The sequence below is a fragment of the Loxodonta africana genome, chromosome 21 (genome assembly GCF_030014295.1).
Source record: "Loxodonta africana isolate mLoxAfr1 chromosome 21, mLoxAfr1.hap2, whole genome shotgun sequence".
NCBI classification, from domain to species: domain Eukaryota; kingdom Metazoa; phylum Chordata; class Mammalia; order Proboscidea; family Elephantidae; genus Loxodonta; species Loxodonta africana.
Genome location: NC_087362.1, coordinates 30,231,975 through 30,253,916, shown reverse-complemented (window position 1 = coordinate 30,253,916; position 21,942 = coordinate 30,231,975). Strand labels below are relative to the sequence as shown.

General features: G+C 59.6%; 1 protein-coding gene across 1 annotated transcript in view; it reads left to right on the top strand.

The window, feature by feature from the left end:
• The first annotated feature begins 476 nt into the window (after positions 1-476).
• Positions 477-21,942, top strand: part of ZFPM1 (zinc finger protein, FOG family member 1) — a 67,243-nt gene continuing 45,777 nt past the window's right edge. Inside the window, exon 1 of the mRNA XM_064273672.1 lies at positions 477-565. Within this exon, the coding sequence (XP_064129742.1) occupies positions 526-565 (40 nt within the window). The 5' untranslated portion in view covers positions 477-525. The remainder of the gene's footprint in view (positions 566-21,942) is intronic.

Below are 21,942 nucleotides of genomic sequence, written 5' to 3'. Positions count from 1 at the left end.
AAGGCTTTGCAGGGCCGGGGGCGGGGCCTGGGGTGGAGGCGGGGCCGCGGCGGTGAAGGATCCGGGGCTGGGCGGGGCCAGCCCTCTGAGGGGCGGGGCCGGAGGCGGGAGGGGCGGGGCGGGCCCGGCGGTGACGCGCAGCCCCTCCCGCCTGCCCGCCGCCAGGAGCGCCCTCGCCGCGTTCGCCGGGTGGCCGCTTGCTGCCCGCGGGTCCCATTGAGAGAAGCCGGAGCGGCGGCGGCGGCGGCGGCGTCTGCGCGAGCCGAGCGGAGCGGCCCCAGCCCGCCGCCCGCCGCCGGCTGTGCGCGCGCCCTCCCGAGTGCAGGGCCCGGGCCTCCGGCCTCGGCGGGCGGCGCGGGCGGCTCCGGGCCGGGTCGCGGCGGGCTGGGGGCGCGGGCCGGGGCAGCAGCGGAGCCCGGGGGCCGGGGGCATGAGCGGCCCCGCGGCCCCGTCGCGCCCCCGCCGCCCGCCGCCGCCCGCCCGGGGCTAGAGGCGGCCGCCGGGAGGGCGCGCGGCGCCGGAGACATGTCCAGGAGGAAGCAGAGCACTCCTCGTCAGATCAAGCGTGAGTCAAACTTTGTCCCGCGACCCCCGCCCAGCAAGCGCCACGACCTTCACCCGCGCCCCAGCGCTGTTTGCCTGCGCGCAGTAATCTAATCTCTGGGCGGAGAGCCCCCGCGTCTTGGCACAGGCACCGGTCCGGCCGCGGGGTGCCCGCCGCGGGGGACCGGGCGCTGCCTGGCGAGCGGCCACCTCGCGGTCCTGCCCCTCCCCCGCTCCCGAGATGGTGCACGGATAGGGCGGCCTGATCTGGGCTCCGATAAAGTTTAAAATATTCCATTCTGCAAGTCCCATCCTGATAAGATCGCTCTGTCGGGACGGGCTGAAATTGTGATCTTATCTCTCGGGTTGACTCTCCCAGGCTCGGTATCTGGAGGAAAAAGGAGAGACCTGGGAGGGAGAAGGGGCACCCGGGCCGCGTGGAGAACGATCGGCCCAGTTGCGGGCCGATTCGCACCACCACGCCGGGTACTGACCGCAGAGGCGCGTGGCTGAAGGGCTAGAGCAGCTGCTGCAGCCCACGCGCTCGGCTCCAGTCACCTGGACCCCCGCAGCCTGGCACCGGGATCTCGACCCTAGCGCTGTCTCCCCCGGACTCCTTCCGGGAGGCCCGGCCCTCTCCTCGTGTGCGGGCCAAGGCTGGCATAGTGCTGGGCTCAGGCCTCCCGGCAACAAACGGTGCCCTCAGATGCCTATGGGTACCCGCCTTTGGGAGGCATCTCCGAGTCAGGAAGAGGCACCCTTGAGGCTTGGCCCTGGTCAGGGTCTCCCTTGTAAGCGTCTGAGCTTCTCGTCTATCTGGCTCATGGGCCGCTCCCCAGGTCCGGGCGGCCATCTAGCGTCCTATATGCTGATACCCCAGCGATAAGAGGCCCTGCGCTCTCAGCCCGGAGCAAGCGAGTGCACAGGAAGCCGCCCCTCCCCACCCCACGCCAATAATAACCTCGCGCTTTGGCAGCCAAGGCCGGGCGGGGGGCTTCCTACTGGGCCACTCCCGGACCAACTCCGGCCACACGGGCAGGCCCTGAGGGAAGGGGCGACTGGGAGGCGACGAGGGGCGCCAGACCCGCTGCTCAGCTCCTCTGTCCACACGTGCACTACCACCAGGACCCCCATGTGCGTGCGCCTGGGAGTGTCTACTTCCAAGGTCTCCGAAGAGGTGGAAACTCAACATGAATCTGGGTTCCCGTAATCCGACTCCCCCAGTGTGCAAACGGGACCTGTTTTCCGAAAGTCGCCTTCTATCATGTCAACTGAAGTATTAGAACCACCCACAGGTCCCGATCTGCGCTCATTCTTTGGTTTCTTTTTCCCCTCCTCCCCTCTGTTCTGTCCTCGCGTGTGTGTGAGTGTGTGTGTGTGTGTGTGTGTGTTTCAGCGTGATGAGAAATGCAGATAGCACCGGGAGGGAGATCGCAGGTTGGGAGCCGATCGCCAGCGCCGATAAGGCCGCCAGAGCGGGGCTAGCGCCCGGGCCCAGCTGGGCGGGCCGAGCGCTCACTGAGCACCGGGGCCGTGGGGGTGCGCGGCCAGCCCACAGTGCCCACCCAGCCCACAGTGCCCACCCTCAGCGCACCCCACGGCCAGGAAGGGGAGTGGGCCGGACCTGGGGGGTGGAGCCAGGCACCCTCCCTGCAGCCGCGGCCCGGGGCGCCTCCTCCTCCTGGCAGATCTCGGGCGAGTTAAGATGCGAGCTCTGATTGTCACCAAGCGGCGGTGCCCGCCCTCGCGCCCTCCGCCCTCGGCTGTGCGTGCGGCCCTCGCAGCTGCGCGGGCCGCGCTCACCTCACCTGCGGCCGGCCCCGCTAGTGGGGAGGACCAGGGAGGAGAGAGGCCGAGCGCGGTGGGCCGCCGCTCTCCACGCCCCCATCAAAGCCGGGGCGCAGCTGCCCGCGCTTCTGTGCGCCTTTTGTTCTGCGCCGAGATAGATGTGCCGCGCTGATAAGCGCGCAACCGATGGCGGCAGCGATAGGCGCTTCCATTTATTAACTTCAAACGTGGGAGCGGGGGAGGGAGAGGCGGGAGCACGGCCTTGGCCGGCCAGATGGCGCAGACGATAGGCCCGGCGGCGCGGCCGGGTGGAGAGCGCGGGCAGGGTGCAGCCCGGACCCCCGGCGCCCCCGGCCCGCCGGGTTTTCCTCAGCCTGGGTCGATGTGAGCTCCAGATAAGCGCCGGGGCCACAGCACCGATGGCGATCGCCAAGAGCGATAAGAGGCCTTATCTGCGGCCACCAGACCCGGCTGGGCTCAGCAACAACAGCGCGGAGGCGTCGCAGCGGGGCTAGTGGGGGCCTCGGACCCCGGCCGGGTGGGGCAGGGAACAGGCTCCCGCGCGGATCGGTCTGGGCGAGTTTTCCCCCCAAACATACTTCGTTGCCAAGAAGTTGGGCCTCCCCCGGCCGGCGGGCCGGTGGTACAGTCCGCCAGAATGAAAGGAAACTGACTTGGCGCTGGCCAAGAGGGTGAGGAGGGAGCGAGGACCCATCCCACCCTGCCGCCCCCCATCTCTCAAAGGGGCCACCGATTGCCATTAGATAGTGCGAGATAGCGGAGCGGCTTTATCACCGCAGAGGGAGAGGGTGTTTGCAACCTCATGCGTCTTGCTGAGGGGGAGGGGCTGGTTATTGGCGGTACTGGGTGTAGGCTACTGGGAGTTTTCTTTTTAAAAAAAAAAAAGGAAAGGAAAGAAAAAAAGAGTTAAAGTAGTTTGCATCGCCCGGGCTGTTTTGAGGGGAATCTGGTGTGATGAGTCTGTTTTAACATGTCCCCCAAATCAGGGGCGAATGTCCTCGTGGAAAAGCCTTGGTCACCTGCTAGTGTTTGCTGACCTGTTGTCAGCCCTGGGGACACAGAGGGCACCAAGAGAGCAAATAAGGGAGGGGTGAGAGCAGACAGGTTACTCAGGAGACTTCCGGGAGCAGGGGACTTCCAACCATGCCGGCTTCTCCAGGGACAACAGGCTGGCCTCAGTCTCCAACTCTGAAAAATGGAATGGTGCTTCCCGGAGGCTGTGGGAGTGATTCCCATTCAGAGCTGAGGAACCAAGTAGCCTGTGTGGAGAGGCAAGGTTGAGGGTGGGAGAGCACTGGAGACTCAGTTACCCTCTCGGAAAAATGGGCACAAGGACAAGCTCCAGGTCTTGGGAGCACAGGCCCAGGCTGGGTGTGTCAGGGGGACCGTGGAGCCCCTTACAGTTGAAAGACCCTCAGAGACCATGGATCCCACGTGCCAAAGGGAAACAAAGGCTAGCCAGGGACTTGCCTGGCCCCCGCCCTGGCCCAGCCCCCAGCATCAGCTCAGTCTCTGAGGAAGGTGTTTTTCACACATTCTTGGAGTTTTATTAAACAAATTATCGGTGGCCACAGGATGACTAATCCCCTCCAAGCTTCAAAGTTACCACCCGCTCTGCCTGGCAGGCAGACGCCCACTGTGGGGCTGGCAGCACCGCCTGGTGAGGGCCCGTTCTGGGGAGAGCCCAGGTTAGGCCTGGAAGGGAGAAGGGCCCGCCCCCCAGGAGCCCTTGAACTCTGAGGAGGCTGATCTCCTTGTGACTTTACAGAGGTAAGAGGGACTCTCAGCATGGAGCCATCCACACTCCCCTCCAAGGGTCCTGGGAGGCGCCCAGGTTTGTGCCTGACTCCCAGGGACCACCTGCAGGGCCACAACCCCACTATGATGGCAGAGGGTCCAGAAGAGTTCCTTCGCTTCCCACAACCTCAGTTTCCCCTTTCTGAAAAATGGGTCTGATCGTGTCTGCCGCCCAGGGATGTAAGTTCTACCTTCACCAGCCTTGACCCCTCCTCCGAGCCAGACCCAGCCAGTCCCTGCACTGGTTACCACCCCCGAGGGGAGCACCACTGTGGTGTGCCTGGCATTTGGATGATGCCGTCACAGGCACAGTTGTCTTCAGGGTCCTGGGAACATGGGAACAGAGGGTCAGGGCTTAGAGTCCTGAGTCTGGACTTGAACCCAGGTCTGAAGGATGCTGAACCCAACCAAGCCTTCCTGCCGACTGCCTGTGGCTTCAGCCTGATTCCAAGCTCTTCTTGGTTGTCCTGCATCCCTGGGCCTCAGCAAAGACCGTCAGTTCATTCATTATGTGGCCGTAGTAATCATATTACTAATAGCGAATAGTGGAGCCTGGAGGCGCAGTGGTTAAGAGCTTTCTTGCTGACCAAAAGGTCGGCAATTCAAATCCACCAGTCACTCCTTGGAAACCCTATTGGGCAGTTCTACTCTATCGCATTTCTATAGGGTTGATATGAGTTGAAATCGTCTTGATGTCAAAGGTTGGGTTTTTTAGGGTTTTTTTTTTTTTAAGTGGCGCAGTGGCTAAGGGCTCAACTTATAACCGAAAGGTCAGTCATTTGAATTCGCCAGCAGCTCCGAAGGAGAAAGACCTGGCAATCTGCTCCCTAAGGATTACAGCCTAGGAAACCCTATGGGGCAGTTCTGCTGCCATGTGAGGTCACTGTGAGTTAGAATCCTCTCGACAGCACACGATGACAACAGTTAGGGAGCTTACAGAACATGCTGTGTGCCAGGCCATGTGTGAACTTAGACCAGGTCCCATTCTTATTACCATTGTATATTTGGGGAAACTGAGGCACAGAGCAGTTACATTGCTTACCCAAGAAAGTGACAAAGTCAGAATTGGAACCAGGCACCTGGCTCCATGCTCTTATCCTATACGTCTGCAGTCATTACGCTGCTTCTCCTAAGTCCTTCCACCTCTGTCTGCCTGTGGGCTTCTCCAGGCCTCGTTGTTCACATCTGTGAAATAGGCATTTGGGCACAGAGGCCCTCAGGGGTCTTTTCCCAGCCTTGCCTGCTCCGCCTCTCTTGGGGTCTCCCTTCCAAGCCATTACTGCATAGGTGCGGCCCCGGGAGGCTCCACCGGGCCCTCCCTGAGGGCTAGAGCCCTGGGCCCAGCCCTGCTGGCCCAGCTGGCCCCTCCCCAGAGGTCACCGGGAGCCGAGCATGGCACCGAGTACCACTGGGGATTTAAATGGGTCAGTTGGGGAAGAAAGGAGGAGGGAATGCGATGCCATTAATTGTACCCCTTATCTCCTGTTTCTATGCCAACCAGACGTTCCTGGGGCTTGACGGGCTCATGAATAATACTCCCGGAGGCCTATCTGCCATCGACAGGCCTCCTCCTGGAGGCAGCTGGGCCTCGCCAATTGGTATCGTCAACCCCTCGACCCGGGCTGGGCCGCCCAGAGGTCGCTGGGCCGCACTGGGACACCCAACAGGAGCTCTTGCCCACCGGCCACTGAACCCCAGGGTCTTTCTGGAGCATCCCAGTGGCCCATCCCCATTTCACAGAGGAGGACACTGAGGCCACAGCTGCAAGCCACTCTCCAGACCTCATCCTCCACTCTCACTCAGGCAGGACTGGCCAGGGCTGAGGCGGTCCAGCACTTACAGAGGGGTCAGCTCCTCAGCCCCAGCTCTGAGCCCCATGTCCTTGTCTTTAGCGTTAAGGAGGTAGGTGACCCGGTGGGTGAGAGCACAGTCAACCTTAAGTTGCAGGCAGTGTGTGTGGCCCTGTGAAGAAGGAACCCTGGCACTTATGGGGGACAGCCACGCTCAGGGCCCATGTTCAAGCTGAGGCTGGGGTCACATCTCTCTGATTCCCTTCGTCATGTGAATGTGCCATGTCTCTTCCAGCCCCAGGGCTTTTGCATGGGCCACTGCTCTTGTGCAGCTCAGACAGATCTGGACTCGGGCATCTCCCCATCCCAGGAAGTTAGTTACTTGCAGTCTTCCTGCAGCACTCTCACCAATCTGTGCCATGACCTGGTTCCTACTTAGGCCTGAGAGCTCCCCAAGAACAGGAACAGAGTCTGTCCTGTTCCCACGTAGTGGATCTACGGCAACTCTCTGGTCAGTCAGTGACCTAATGGGCTTGCTGTAAAACACATGGGCACAGAGCCTGAGTGCCACTTAGTGGTGGTGGGACCCTGTTCGGGCCTGCCCATGTGAGCCTTAGTTTCCCATTCGTAAAATAGAAACAGTGATAGAATCAGCCCAGAGCACTAGTACAAGAATCGTGTTGCCTCAGACAGCTACCACTACTGTCAACCTCGTCCTCCTCGGTGTCTCTGTACCACTTGGTCAGTTGAATCTGTAGTTTCCAGCTCCTCTAAGATGGAAACCCCTTTGCCAAGCCCCCTCCCAGGAATGCCCACCGGCTCAGAGACCCCCCAAGGCCCTGCTCTGGACCGGGGAGCCCTGTGTTCACAGCCGAGCCCATTACTGCCCCCTAACTGGCTGCAGTCCCCACCTGCTTGTTTCTACGAGAACATGTCAGGGCCCTGAGGCTGCACAGCCTTGGCTCATGGTGTGCCCTCTCTGAGCTGGGGGGTAGAGAGAAGAATGGACTGGACAATATCCCCCCACCTCCCCACCAAGCTCTGGAAAGGTCTCATTCCAGCCAGCCTAGAGTTGGGGGACCATGAGGGCAGGGCAGCCAAGTGGGAGGACACCCAGGGTCCCTGCGCCCACTTCATAGATGAGGGGCTGGAGATCTGGAGAAAGCGGGGCTTGCCTAGGTTCCCTAGCCAGCAGGTGGCACGGCCAGGGGATGAGTGGTCCCAGAGGGCTGGAGGCTGCCATGGGGATGTTCCTGGCAGGGTCCCATCTTGCCCTGGGCCCAGGCAGCATCACAGGGTGGCTCTGCCTCTCTGCCTCAGTTTCCTTAGCTGCTCGATGGGCACATCCCTGCTCACTGCCCTCTTTCTCAAAGAAGGATGTGCAGGCTCCAAGAGACCAGACAAGGAGGAACGGGGTGGTCTGGCTGAGAGGGGCCTGGGTCTCACCTTTAACCCCATCTCAACCTTTGATCTTTACTCCATGGATTGATGCAGTATCCCAGAGCGAGGCCACCGGTTCAAGCCCAGCCACACCTTCCTGGCTGAGTGGCCTCAGCAGGCAGGGCTCTTTGGAGTTCCCAGCCTTGATTTTCTCCTCTGTAGAACGGGAGCAGCACCTCCCTTCCCTCATGGCTGTGTTATCTTCTCAAGGAGGGCTGGTATACAGTGGGTGCTTAATGAACACAGCCCCTTGGAGCAGACCTGGAACTCTGGGTCAGCGTGGGGCTTCAGGTTGCTCATTGCCAGTGACCTATTGCCCCCCGTCCCAGCTGTACAATGGGGCCACTGGATGGGCCAAGTGCACAGAACCTTCCCTCTGGGGCCCCGGGGGAACTTATCCCCACTCACCCCCCACAGTAGGAACTCTCACCCAGGCCTGGGCTAGGTCCTCCATCTCTGGAGCAGGAGGTCACCATGGTGGAGGCTGCCTTGGACACAAGCTGGACTATGACCCTTGGGCAGTGACCCTGTGGGCAAGTGCCTTCTCTCGTTCCTCAGCTTCCCCTTTTGAAAACAGGCACTTAGTAAGAGCACCTCCCTCCTGGGGCTTTTTTTTTTTTTTCGGTCTAGGGGGACATGAGATTCCAGATATACAAACCATAAAATGCTTTCCGGGGGTCATGCCCTGGTTGGGTACTGCAGCTGCAGGAGCTCCTGGCTGTGTGGCTGCATTGCTGATGTTTTCCCAGAAGCTCTGAGGGGTCTGTTCCCTCATCCTCCCATCGGTGGGAGCTTTTGAAGGGAGGAGGGCACATTTGGGTGGGCGCCCATGCCAGCCAGCCCTTCTTTTCCTGCCCAAGCACCTTACTTGCTTTTAGGGACTTCATCTTTATTAGCCAGGCCCTGGGAGACTGTGCAATGTGCTCGAGGGCACAGGGGACGGGGGCGTGATCCAAAGGCCCAGAGATGGACCCTGGGCAGTGCCTACTTAGCCCCCAGGCCACCTGTCCCTACTCCCATGTCTCCCCCTCTCAGGGCCTCTTGCCAGCCCGGCCCCCTCACTTCCTTCTCCTCCTAGGCAGCCCAATGTTTGGGAGAAGGCAGCAGCCCACTGGGGCAGGAATGTGGCAGCCGGCCTTGGGCCAGAGCCGGGTTAGGCAGATAAGCAGGCCCCTTCTCCCCCTCACTCCGCCTCCCCAGGCTGGGCTGGCCGTGGCTTCTGGGAGCCTTGGTTTCCCCACTTGTAAAAGGGTGATGGGGTGCAGTAGGCACGGTCAGAGCTCAGCCCCAGCGCCCGGCTGTGGTCCCCTTGGCCCCCACCCTGGGGCCAAAATGGAGACAGAGGCTCGACCTGCAGAGTCAGCCCTCAGGCGCTGAGCATCGTGCCTGCTAGTACTTTGTGGTCTCCCTCCTCTAGTTCTCCTGATCCTGCATCCAAGGACATGGAGGCTCGGAGAGGTCAGGGCCACGCCAGGCCACCTCACAATCGGGGGATGTTCTTGCTATGGACACGGGGGTGGGGCTGAGTACCGGTTTCTCCCCTCCCCCATTCCTCTACAGGGCACAGCTGGCAGGCCATCTGCTTCAGAGAAGGCTGCTTCCTGGGACAAGGTGACAGCCACCATGGGGCTCCACACAGGTGCCTACAGGAGCTGCCCTGTAGGCCCCTGAGCCAAGGACAGGCTAGAGTCTCAGGTCAGGCTCTTTGACCCTGAAGCTCTGGGCAAGTCACCTCACCCCTCTGAGCTCCAAGGGCTCAAGTCCTGGATCCAGCTCTCGAGCTTGGGCCTCATGCAAGTCACTGAGCCTCCCCAAGTCTGTAAAATGGAGCATCGTTGCCAACATAGGAGATACAGCCTGGGCCAGAGCTGGAGTGTGAGCTGTGTGAAAAATCAGACTAAGGAGGTCAGAGGGTCCCACTCTCCCCTCCCCAGACTGCTCACAGCCCTCAGATGTCACTACAATTGCCCAGTCTCCCTGGGGCCTGCTTCCTGCCATTTATTCCTGATTTCTGACTTCAAGCCCTCTAGCTTTCCCCATCTGCCCTCATGGGCTGATGCTTGCACCTGTCACAGCTTCCTGCCTTAATTTCCCTTTTCTCCATAAACCCCCCACCCTGCAAGTCAGACCCAGGAAGCAGGAGGGGCCTCAGGGTGGTAGCCTCAGTTCCTTTAGGCGTTGGGAACAGAGCGCATGGGCAGAGCTGCCCAGGGTCCTCCTCTAGTACGCCCTTGCGGTCGATGGGGGGATCCACCCTGGCAAGGGGGTCCTCGGGCCCCGCAAGTGGGCAGGTGGCCTTCGGGGATGACATTACTGCTCTGTGGACTCTTGGTGTCCTGTGCTCGGACCCTCGTGTGACAGGAAGCCAGGCTCAGAGCCATTGGCAGCCACAGGGCCTCCTATGGCCTCCACCTTCCGACCCCAGCCGCCCTCCTCCTCTCTTCCGGGCTCAGGCTCCACCCCATGCTTACCCACCAGGCTGCCAGGTCACTGGCGCTGACAGCTGCTTTTCCTAAACATTTGCTGAGCCTCTGATGTGTGCCAGGTACCAGGACATTACAGAGGTGGTCTCCCCTGCTTCTCCCAGAAAGCTTTGAGAGAGGTTCGGTATTAGCCCACTGCACAGATGGGGAGACTGAGACCTCCAGAGTTTAAAGGTCAGACCCAGGACTAGAGCTCAAGCCCTTAACCCTGCATGAAGAGCCACTTTTCATGTATTTTGTGGAGGCAGGAGAGGGCCGTGGCGAGGATTGCTCTGAGTAGAGCCTTCTCTGTTCTCCACCTGGCCAGCGACACCCATTTCCAGGCTAGGAGGCTGATGCCTTCCCGTCTCTCCAGTGGTGTCCAGCTCTGGTCACAGTGAGCTCTGCTCCCCACTGGCCGTGGGGAGGGTCCTTGGGTGGAGATGGCCACCACGGCCTTCCAGCTATAGGAGAGAAACCAGAGCTGAAGCCCAGGCAGGCTCATGTTGGGCCAGCTCCTCCAAGACCATCCCTAGGGGATGAGACATGGGCTCAGCCCTACCTACCCTCCAGCCTTGGGTGAGACCCTTGCTCCATACCCCAGTTGCCCCTCTGTTAAGTGGGACCCCTCAATCCACAGGAGGCTGGGATGGGTGGTCCAAATGGATAAGGGTGTCCCATTTACAGGTCCTAAGTGTCCAATCCCAGGGTTGTCCCATGTGGGGTTCCTGGGGGCAGGTGAGTGGCTTGTCAATATTTCAAGGGTGCGCTGAGCCTGCCCCTGGATCCCGAGGCTGCTGAGGGGCAGAGCCCAGGAGGGGTGTCCCCACTCTGAAGTTTTTATTACTAATGTTTCCCACTCCTGGGGTTGGGGCCTAGATCAGCCTTGGGGAACAGGACACTTCAGGCCCAGGTAGAAGGGCAGATGTTTACACCCCAGTCCCCACCTGCTGTCCCCCCATGCCTCCCACCCTCTTTGTGTCTCGTGAGCCTGGCCCAGACATTCCAGCCCCACTGTGGGACCCTGAGGAGGCCTCCAGCCTCAGTTTCCCCTCCTGCACAATCTGTTACACCCAGGCCCACCACAACCAGACATCTCCCCAAGAGGAGAGAGAGCCCCCAGACTGATGGCAACTGGCCAACAGGCACCCAGGCCCGTGGGGGCTCCCAGCCCAGCTGGGCTGCCCGGCCCTTCTCCTTCCCAAGCAGCCAAGGCCTGTCTGTCCTGTGCTGTCTCCTGCCTGGGCCTCTGGCGGGCGCAGATTTCAGCTCCCGTGATAACTCGGAAAGTTGAACTGGCCCCATTACCTCCCTGCGATGGTTGGTGAGATACGGCCTCGATAATGGGGGAGATACCGGCGTCTCAGTGGCCAATAGCCCAGCCTCTCCTCCCATTAACATTCCCCACCAGCGATCCGCTCCCGGCCGCCTATCTCCTCTGTTTCCACTCCTCCCGAAGATAAGGATGGAAATTCTGACTTCATAGCTCACTGATTAAAGTGTCTGGATTTCTTGATAATACGCAGATAAATTATGTTTTTGAAAAAGAAGGTAGGGAAGAGGGTGGGGGTGTGGGGGCCAGGGGGAACCATTGACCATTGCCGCCACCCTCGCTGGCCTCCCTTGGCCCCAGGCCTGGCCATGAACCATGGAGCGGCTGGTCCGCTCCACCCAGGCATCTGATGGACGGTAGGCAGTGGCCAGAGCTGCCTTCAGGCAGGGGCAGAGCAGGAAGGGGCGGGGCAGGCAGGCGTGAGGTGCAGGCCAAGAGTGACAGTGACACGGGAGGAAGGTGCCCCAGGCCTGCCCAGCCCTCGGCAGGGGTCGTACCTAGGTGGGGAAGGGACCTGCCAGGAGCTGTGGAGGCTGGGGCAGAGGTGGTAGACAGAGGGGGCTGGTTCAGAGTAGAGCCTGGACCTGCTACCTGGGCTCCAGCCCTGTGCCTGTTTCTTCATCTGTCAAATGGGCACAGGAGCAGTCAGGGAACACAGGCCCACCTGAGGGCAGGGAGTGATCTGTTTGCATCTCTGCTGCTCTGGGACAGTGCTTGGCAGAGTAGCTGCTCCATCGGTATTGAATGAACAACCATGTACCTTCCCCATTTCCAGGAGGGAGGGAACCAGCCAAGGGGTGCAAGCCGCAGGTCCAGAAGCTGATGGGCTCCCTGGTGGGCTCCCCAGCCCTGATGCCATCTCAGAGTTTTGGCCCAGCTGCCACACTTGATAGGCGGCACCCAGATGGGACTCAGGTGCCGTCGTGTCTGTCTGGATAAAGCCGCCTTCTTCAGCTGATCGGAGATCAGCGCTGATGGCGCGATGCGTGAGATTAGGGCTTCGTGTGGCTAATCCTCCTGCTGAGGGACAGGTGCAGCAGTGTGGGGGAGGCCACTGGCGCCCACCAAGGTGCGCATCCATGTGGCAGGAGGGGAAACCGAGGCCACAAGGCCAGGACATCCCCACTGGGGTGGGGGCCACCCTGGACTCACCCTCTTTTTGGCAGAAAGCCCTCTAGAGGAGATGCCCAGGGCTTCTGGCAGGCACAGGCAGCTGGCCATCTTTCCCCCTTTTTCTGGGTTTATTTTTGAAGGAGGTCTTGAGATACAAGCTTCTCAGGGATTCCAGAGGTGGGGTGTCTGGCGGGGCCTGGGTGGGGGGAGGGGAGGTCAGTGAGATTGTTGGATCCTCCCCAGTTACAATAACCCTAATGATGGCCATTGTTAGATAATATTGTTGTTTGCCCCCGAGTCAATTCCGACTCACAGCGACCCATGTGACAGAGTAGAACTCCCCATAGGGTTTTCTAGGCTGTAATTTTTATGCAAGCAGATTGCCAGGCCTTTCTCCCGAAGAGCCTATGGGTGGGCTCAAACCACCAGCCTTTAATTTAGCAGGGGAACGCTTAACCATTTTACCACCAGGGCTTGGGGTGACCTGTGTTGTCAAGTAGAGGGGCCAAGGGCACCTCACTGAGGTCACACAGCACAGGGCAGCAGGGGAGACTCTGGCTTGGAGGCCATGGCCCTTGTCTGGGTCTCCGCCTGGGCTGAGGTTCTGAGGGCCCCCCACCTCCTGCAAAGGGCCTACCCCTCCTCCCCGTTTCGGGGAGAAAGGCCCTGGCGTTGAGAGAGCACTGACTGCTTGGGCCACATGGCCCATCCCAGGAGCAGCAGAGACTGGGGCATGGTCCCCAGGGGTCGGTTCACCTGCCTTAGAAAATAGGCATGTTTAGTGAGAAAGTTGATTTCTTCCTGCTGTTTGGGTTTGATTCTGTTTCAGTATTCTAAAGGAAGTCATTATTTCCAGTAAAATGGGACATACATGCAGGGGAGGGGGCAAGTGGAGAAGGGGGGTGGCCAGGGTTTGAATCCTGCCCCCTAATGGACAAGTTGGGTGAGTGACTTAGCACCCTGGGCCTCCGCTTCCTTACCTGTGCAATGGGCATAAACCAATTCCTGCCTCTTTGGCCTTTTAGGGATTAAATCAGAGAGAAATGGGGGCCCTGCATGTAGTGGCTTGGAGAACCCAGAAACAGCTGAGGATGTTACTGGGGATGGAGGTCGTATGTGGGGCAAGAGTCCCAGGGCTGGACCCACCTTCCTGAACCCTCCCTGCCCACTACACACCCTCTGTGAGTACTGGGATGACTTTTAGCAAATGAGCTCCAGTTTGCAGAGGGCCTGTGCCCTGTCTGGTCACATAGCAGCCAGGTGGTTCTGGATCTTTGGTTCTGTAGTCCCAGGAGTTGCTTCCTGTATGACCCCCCACCCCCTGCCCCTTGTCAGCAGGGTGTTCGGGTTGGTGGGAACTGTCTTGCCCAGTCCCAGGGCAACAGGGTGAAGTGTGGAGCCTGCCCAAGGGAACAGTGGGAAAAGTTCAGCCTTTCTCCATCACCGTGGCTCTCAGGCACTTCCTGTTCTGACCTCAACTTCCACGTTGGAAAACGGGGCTGAGGACGCTAAGACCCACCTCACAGGCTTTGGGCTGAGAGTATTTGCTGCCTGGTGTGATGTGAGTGCCAGTTGGGTAGCAGTGGCTGACGATGGCATCTTGGAAGCTGCCAGGCTCTGGCCATCTGCCCTGAAGTCGCCTGCCCAGTCAGCCAACCCTGGCCTCCTCTCCACGCTGGGCCCTACCCACCTTGCTGTGTAACCTCAGGGCCAGCTACTTCTCTCTGGGCCTCCCTACCCTGTCTATTAAAGGGGACGCCATCCCCACTCAGGGGTCCTGCTTTGTAAGTACGGACAGGATGCCACTACTGTTCCTGTTCCCTGACCACAGTAGTGATCCTCAGGACCCTACCCCTTCCAGCTGCCCCTTGGCTCCAGGCAGCTGGGCAGCTGGACGCTGGCCACAGAACTAACCTGGGGCCTGAGAGAGGGAGGGCGGGGGTAGGGGGCGGGATACGCCTCACCCCTCGGTTGTACGTTTCTGTGGGGGGTGTGATGTTCCTCCCTGCACCTCCCCCCACACACAAAAAAAAAACAAGAAAGAAAAGGAACCGCGATAGCAGCTGCTGGGCTGTGGCGGAGCCACTATCGCTGCATCTATCTGCCGCTCCTGGGGAGCGTTCTGCTGTCCCCCTTATCGCGCCCACCAAAATGCCAGGACAGAGCGCACGCGAGCTCTGAGCCCCAGTCGTCGACGAAGTGCGGGAGCACCGCAGCCGCTAGTCAGAAGGGGAAGTGGAGGAATTTTGGGTCCCCTAAATCATCGTCACCATTATCATCATCACTATTATTATTTTACAAAGGAAGCCAAACAGGAGTCTTCCCCGAGAAATGGTAGGAAAACGTAAGGAATGCCCCCAAGAGCTCCTCTGCAGGAAAGGACCGGGCTGTGGAGGGAGGGTGAGGCCCCAGCTGGGCTGCTGTGTTCTGTGTGACCCTGGGCGAGTCTTTCCCTCTCCAGGTTATCCTTCATGGGGGGAGGGGGGTCTGAGGCTTCAGTGGAGCTTTAGAGAAAAAGGAAGTGCCTCCACTATAGGCAAGACCTCCCCAGGAGGGCCCCTTTCTGCCCAGCCGCAGTCTGGGGATCAGTCGGGCCCCTAAACCAGGCTCCCCCAGATCCGCCCCCAGTCTCCTCTACCCTCCAGAGTGGGTCCCCGAGTCGCCCATGCTCCAGACCCAGACCTTGGCCCCTCCAGTATCCTCTGCCCCCCAGACCTGCCTTCAGTCCCTCTTGCCCCCCAGACCCTCCAACAACTTTCCCAGAGGCCCAGGCCCCATGGCCAGAGACTCATTGCCCCTCGTGCTGACAGCCAATGGGAATGGAGCATGCAAATGAGGGGGCATGAGGCGCAGGGATTGGTGCATGGGGCGGGCCTCCCGGGGGGCGTGGCCCTCTCTGTGGAAAGCCCTTAAAACCGACGTGGGTCTGGGGCTTCTAGGCCCTAGCTCCTCGCTGCCAGAGCCCCCACATGCCTGGGACAGGGGATGGACAGACTGACCTTTAGACGGCCTTCTGCTGCCCTTCAGATCCCGAACCTCCGTGGCCTGAATGGGAGGCCAGGTCCTGTGCATTCCGAGGTCTGGCGCAGCCACGCTGACCCCCAGATGGGAACACCGAGTTCAGACGGTGCAGGCCCACTGGATGGGGTAGGCCCGCCCTGCCCACCCGCGAGGCCTGGATCCCCCAGACTCTGGTTCTGCTGTTCCTCCACCCCTCACCATCTCCTCCTGTCCCCCCACCTTCCTCAGACTTTCATCCTGGCCTCTTTTGCCAGGCTTGGCACCCCAAGCTGGGGAGATGCACTCTCCTTATGCCTGGCGATCACACCCAGCTGCCAAACCTCAGTTTCCCCTGCCAGTAAAATGGGAAGACAGTATACCGACTGCCTCCCAGGTGGTGTGTGCTCTTGAGCAAGCCCCTTCCCCTCCCTGGGCCTCAGTTTCCCCTTCCATGTGCGTCCCCACCTTTGTCTGTGACTGTGCCATGTATAGAAACCTGGGGGTCTGCCAGACTTCCCATGTTCTTTGAGGTGGCAGGAGCACACATATATAGGAGGTGCTCAAGAAATTTGTAGGAGGATTCAAATTGTACTCTGGGGCCACTTCCCACCTCACAGTATGTCTGTAGAAGTGCCCAGCCAGCCCAGAGCTGACGGCTCACAGCTCCAACATCACTGCAGGGCTCTATGACCGTGACCAGAAAGCCAGCCCCCAGCGTGGGTGTGTTTTGAACTTGCATAAGTGGAAAAATAGTGGAGGGGCAAGGAGGGAGTTTGGGCTGAGATCTAAGGAGAGGAAACAGGGAGGAGCAGTGGACGGGAAGGACAGGCCGTCAGGACAGCAGCCAAATCACTGCCCCTGCCCCATAAAATGGGGAGATGGTGCTCCCAGGGTGGGTGTGAAGATGAGGGTGCCACGCACGAGAGTGGAAGGTGCAGTGGAGAGTGTGTGTGTGACGAACTGCCCAGTGAGCCCTACAAACTGAGCCCCAGGCCAGCCTCCCCCAGGTCCTCCCAGTCTCTCTCATGAGGTAACTCCATCTGACCAGGGCAGCGCTGTCTCCACTAGGACAGTGCTGGGCACGCTCGATAAATACTCAAGTGACTGAGTTCTAAATCTACTCCCTACGCCTGCCCAAGTCCCAGGACATAAAGCGAGCTGAAAGGAAACGGAACCCTAGAGACAAAGGCAGAGTCTCCAAATAGGCGGAGCTGTGAACAGAGATTCCTAAAGTGGTGGAGTTGTGGGGGAATCACCATGGCAGGAGTCAGGCAGAGCTGGGAATTGGTCCTGTGGGGTCTCTACTGCCAGGGGCCCCCATTTGGTCTTGTGACTCCTGCCTGCCTGGGAACAGGGAGATGGACAGACTGACTTTGGACACCCTTGTGTTTTCACTTCTTCATTCTCCAAATTTTGCTGAGTACCTACTGTGCACCAGGCCCTGGATCAGGGATCAGGGGTGGCCTTCACAGTGGCTTGGTCCTGGGCCTATGAAGCCCCCAGCCTGCGCGGAAAATAGAGAATGAACACAATGAACAAAACAATCCCTAATTACGGAGGGTCTTAAGTACTGTTATGGAGAACCCCAGAGGGGACCTATTTGTTGGAGGGTGGCAGTCAGGGAAGGTGAGGAGGTGACATTTAAGCAGCGACTTGAAGGATGAGGACATGCCAGGCAGGTGGCAGGTGTAGGGAACAGCATTACTGGCTGAGGGAACAGCAGGAGCAAAAGCTCTGAGCAGGGAATGAGATTGTCAGTGGGGGAAATGAAATACCAGTACCTGTGTTGGCCAACACAGTTGAACGGGGGTTGCCTATACCTCAGTCAAGCCGGTTCAAATGGCAACACCACCTTTGGACTGCCTCCTAACCTACCTGGCCCCTGGTGTGATCTAGGGTGAGGCAGGCATTCCTTTCCCTATGTACTTTTACAAGCCACGATCAGGCATGCCCAGGAATTGCCCTCTGACAGAACAATGGTGCAGGCAAGAGGGTGGGCAGGCCCAGAGGGTGAGCTAGGGACTTCCTTTCCCCCTGCAGGGCTCGCTTGGAGCATGCGGAACTTCACAGCTCTTCTCCTTCTCCTCCTCATTCGCGTGCCAGATTTTTCCTCTACTTACTCTGCCCCAATCATGATGGCACTGGGAATCCAGGCAGAAGTAAGGTTCCCTGACCCCCACCAGTCTCATCTGCCTTGACCCGGCCCTCGTCCTTGGCCACATGCAGCCTCCACCTTCTCACAGGCTGAAGACCAGAAGGCTGGGCTCAAGGCTGTAATGTCCAGGCCCAGAGAAGACTGCCATGGCTCTCACTCACACTAGAGGGTCCAGGCTGCTGGCTCTGGAGCCACGTGGCCTGGGTCCAAATCCCAGCTCCACCACTCTTTTGCTGGGTCCTCTTGGGCCAGTAAATTAAACACCCCTGCCTTGGTCTCCTCTTCTGTGAAATGGGGACAGGGACCACTCGGCAGATTCTGAGGGGCACATTCAGTGCTGTGTGGGCAGCGCTGCACCTTGGGCTTCACGGAACTGATGTTCAGTGTGGTTGTTCCCAGCAGGGTGGTCAGACCCAGGAGAGCGTCAGGGGACCAGCTGGGCTGTGGGGAGTGGAGGCTGGATGTCTGGGGTCTTCAGTACTGAGACTCTCTCTGAATCCTCAAGGGAAGGGGAGCATTTATGGAGCACCTGCTGTGTGCTCAGGGAGCCCTGGAGGCACAGTAGTTAAACACCCAGCTAACCAAAGAGTCAGTGTGTAGCAGTTTGCTTCCGTAAAGATCACAGCCTTGGAAACCCTATAAGACGGTTCTGCCCTGTCATACAGGGTCACTATGAGTCTAAATCGACTCGATGGCAATAGGTTTGGTTTGGTTTTGCTGTGTACTCATGGCCCTGCCAGGCCAGTGTGCTAACTTCCAGTTTTCAGTGTGGGGAACAAGCTCTGGGTAGATGAGGGGGCTGTCCAGCCTCCCAGAGTTCAGAGTCGCAGAGCCACAGTCTGAGCCCAGTTGTCCAGGGCTACAGGTTCTACCCACCCCTGAGCCCTGGACACTTGGCATGGGCTCTCAGGGCCTCTTAGCTCTTCTGAACATGGGGGGATAAGTGGGCCCATCTTGGGGTGGCCGTGTAAATGCTTGTGAGCCTGTCCTTCCCGTGGCCACTTGCCAGGGTGTCCGCAGCACTGGCCCTGAGTAAGTGCCCACTCTCCCCCTCCGCCTCCACCCCCCTCACTCCCACCCACCAATCAGATGGCAGAGGCCTGTCATACTGGAGCCCCGGTCCTTCTGAGAAGCAACCTGCCTCTGACATGCAGTGTGTAATGGCTCAATCTGTCGGCCCCTATTGCCCATCCACAAGGGTCATTCCCAGCCCTCTCAGCCCCTCTTCCTGGCATGCTTTCCTTATCCCCCGCTGTGGGCTGCCCTTTGCCCACTGTCTCGACCACCACCCCCACCTATGCCATGGCCTCAGCCACCCCACCCCATGTCACAACCTCAACCACTCTCCCTAGCACCGTGGCCTCGGCTGCCCCCACCTCATGTCATGGCCTCGCTGCCCCTGCCATATTCAGGGACCCTGACCACCACCCTCACCCCCCTTCCAGCTGGGCTCTGCATCTCCACCCCTCCCCTGCCTCCCCACGGAGTCTCAGCAATCATGTCTGGGAGTGAAACAATCTCATGTAATCTATCAGCGGCTATCGGGCCCATCGGAGGCCGGGAGTGGCCAGGCACAGAGATGGCGCCAACCGTGCACGTTGATAAAGTTTCCGAGTGCAGCGTAATGAATGTGGAGTCACCCGGCTGAGAGGGGATGTGGACTTGGCAGGCCCGCCACACCGGCTGAAACCAATCTGCCCCATCAGCCGGCCGGGCTTTCTCAGGCCCCACTTTCTTCCCTCCTCCGCCGCCTCCCTTTCTCCCTGCCTCACCCGCCTGGCAGCCCCTGGGGACAGACAGAATGGGAGACCGGCTGCTGACCCTGGCCCGGGAGAGGGGGGCTCGAGGCAGGGGGAGGGTCCTTCAAGCTGGACCAGGGCTGGAGGGCTTCCTGGAGGTGGTGGCAGTGAGCCAGGCTTCACGAACCAAAGGCCCATCCCTGCACACTCTGCTCAGAACCTGTTGCTGGGTTCAAGGCCTCCCTATTCACCCCCCAGCCCTCCAGTGGCTGCAGTGGCCTTCTCAAGTTTCCAGAACACACCAAGCTTGTTCCCACTTCAGGGTTCCCTCAGCAGGAATGTTCTTCCCTTGGCTTCTACTCAGTCTCAGCTTAGAGGCCACCTCCTCCAGGCAGTCCTCACTGACCACCCGGTTAAAAGTCAGCACATGTGCCCCCTGCTGTTCTCCCTCCTGCACCTGTTCTGGAACTGCCTGCTGTCTGAGGGCTGTGCCCTCCACACACAGAATACCTCCCCTGGGTCTGGACCACTCTGCACAGCGTTAGCTCCCTGCCCGCACATCTCCAACTCATGGTGGAGGCTCAGGAAGCCTCATTAAACAATCCCCATGCTCATGGGAACAGCTGGCATCCGATACTTCTTTAGCCCTTGCAGAGCCCTTTCCCATTCACTCCTCACAAGTTTGGTGCCCAATACCCATTTGCCAGATAAGCAAACCCAGGTGTGGCCAGGACCCAGGGTTCAGGGCTGCTGGCTGGCTGGCCCACCCCTTGTGCCCAGCTGTGCCTGCCCAAGGGTCTGGCCCAGCCTTGGTGCAGCCTCGTACTGAACAGTGTGTGGGCAGACGGATGAGGCTACGCTGCACCTCAGTTTCCTCATCTGTCACTGGAGTCAGTTTCCCCACAGACTTGCTTGATGAGGGTCCTATCAGAGCTTCATAAACTGTCAAGGGCTGCACACATGTGTCCTTGGGGGCTGGGCCAGAGGGAGCCACAGCTCCTGCAGGCAAAGGGGCTTGGGTGCCTTGGCCAGGGACAAAGAGAGGGGCTCAGAGGGGACGCACTGGCCGGGGCCACAAAGCAAGTCACTGGCAGAGCCCAGGCCCTGCCCTCAGGGGACGGGTGGTCAGTGGGGAGACAGACACAGTCACACAGGGACCAAGGGGTAGACAGGAACACGCCAAGACATGGGGGAGGAAGGTGGAAGGGTTGGCAAGGCTTCCCTGTCCATGGCCTGTCTGTGACATAGAGCCAGGAGGGGAAACTGAGGCCCAGTGAAGGGAGAGGCAAGGCCTCAGGCCTTGCAGTCACACAGACCCAGGCTGAACCCCACCTGAGTGACCTTTCGTGCACAGGAGCAGTGGGTTCGAGGACACAGAGGAGCAGGGTGGACCCTGGACGAGGAAGATGCAGGCTGCCCTCCAGCTGTGAGACCTCCACGTCTCGGTGCCTCAGTTCCCCATCTGTGCAATGGGGATGTACTAACTCGAGTTGTTAGGAGGACTCAGTGTGCTGACAGAGTTTGTAGAACTGTGCCTGCTCAGTGTAACCACTCTAGAAGTGTCCACTGCTGCTATTATTATTTTTGTTGTTGCTGTTTATTCCTGCCCCAGGAAGTCACTTGGGGTCCATGCGTGGAGGGAGGCACTCCACCACAGTGCCAGCTGGGGCCAGTGCAGGCCAGAGGCTGGGCATGGCCGTGGTGCTGGGTGGTAGAGCCCCTGAGTTCTGCCATCAGTTACTGGGTTGGCCACAGGAGGAAGTGGCTGTGGCTAGGGACCAGGATATGGGTGCCGGACCTCCTCCCGGGTGTCTATGCCCTATCTCCCCACATCTTGTCCCTTCCAACCTGAAGCCCCACAGCCCCCCAGTCCCAGAGACCCCAAGGCAGGGCTGGCCACACTAATCCAAGGCAGTTGGAGGGTGCTCTTCATGGGCACCCCAAGCAGTCAGAGGAGGGGTGCCCTTCAGTCACTCCCCTAGCTCAGACCTGAGCCGGAATCCCCATGTCCCCATCCCTGTCACCGCCTCTGTGACCTGGGGACCCCAGGGCAGCCCCCAGCCACACTGTGAGCCAAGCCAGGCCCTCCATGAGCAGCCTGTTCCCATCCCCGCACCACTCGTGTGTTCACCAGTATTTATTGAGCACCCACTGTGCGCCAGGGGGACACTATCCTACTGTGTAGACGTGGGGATACAGCAGGGAACAGATGGGTTGGCAGTCCCAGTCTCTGCCCTCTTGGAGCCCCTCCTCACGGGGAGAAGGACAGTAAACGTAATAAGGAGTAATTGTCATTGGAGAGATGGGAAGGACGGTCAGTGCTACCAGGTGGGGTTAAGAGTTTAGACAGGGTGGCCAAGACAGCCTTGCCAGGGAGAGGCAGTTGAGAGATTTGAAGGAGGTGAAGGAGGGAGCCAAGTGGATACCAGAGGAAGAGTGTTGCAGGCAGAGGGAGTAGCAAGGACAAAGGTGGAACAGTAAGAGGACTGGTGTGGCAAGGACACCCGTGGAGGGGGAGGGGAGATGACAATGGGGGTTCAGACCATGCCGTGTGACCCACGGTAAGCATTTGCCTTTTGTTCTGTGTGAAATGGGGAGCCATGGAAGGCATTGGAGCAGAGAAGGGACAGGATCAGCAGTGGACAGGCCGTCAGGGTCAAGTCCTGTGGGGACAGCCATGAACAATCACTCGCATGGGAAGCATATCAGAGTCTACACAGCACCCCAGGCAGGGAGAGTGGCTGTATGTGAGCACTCAAGG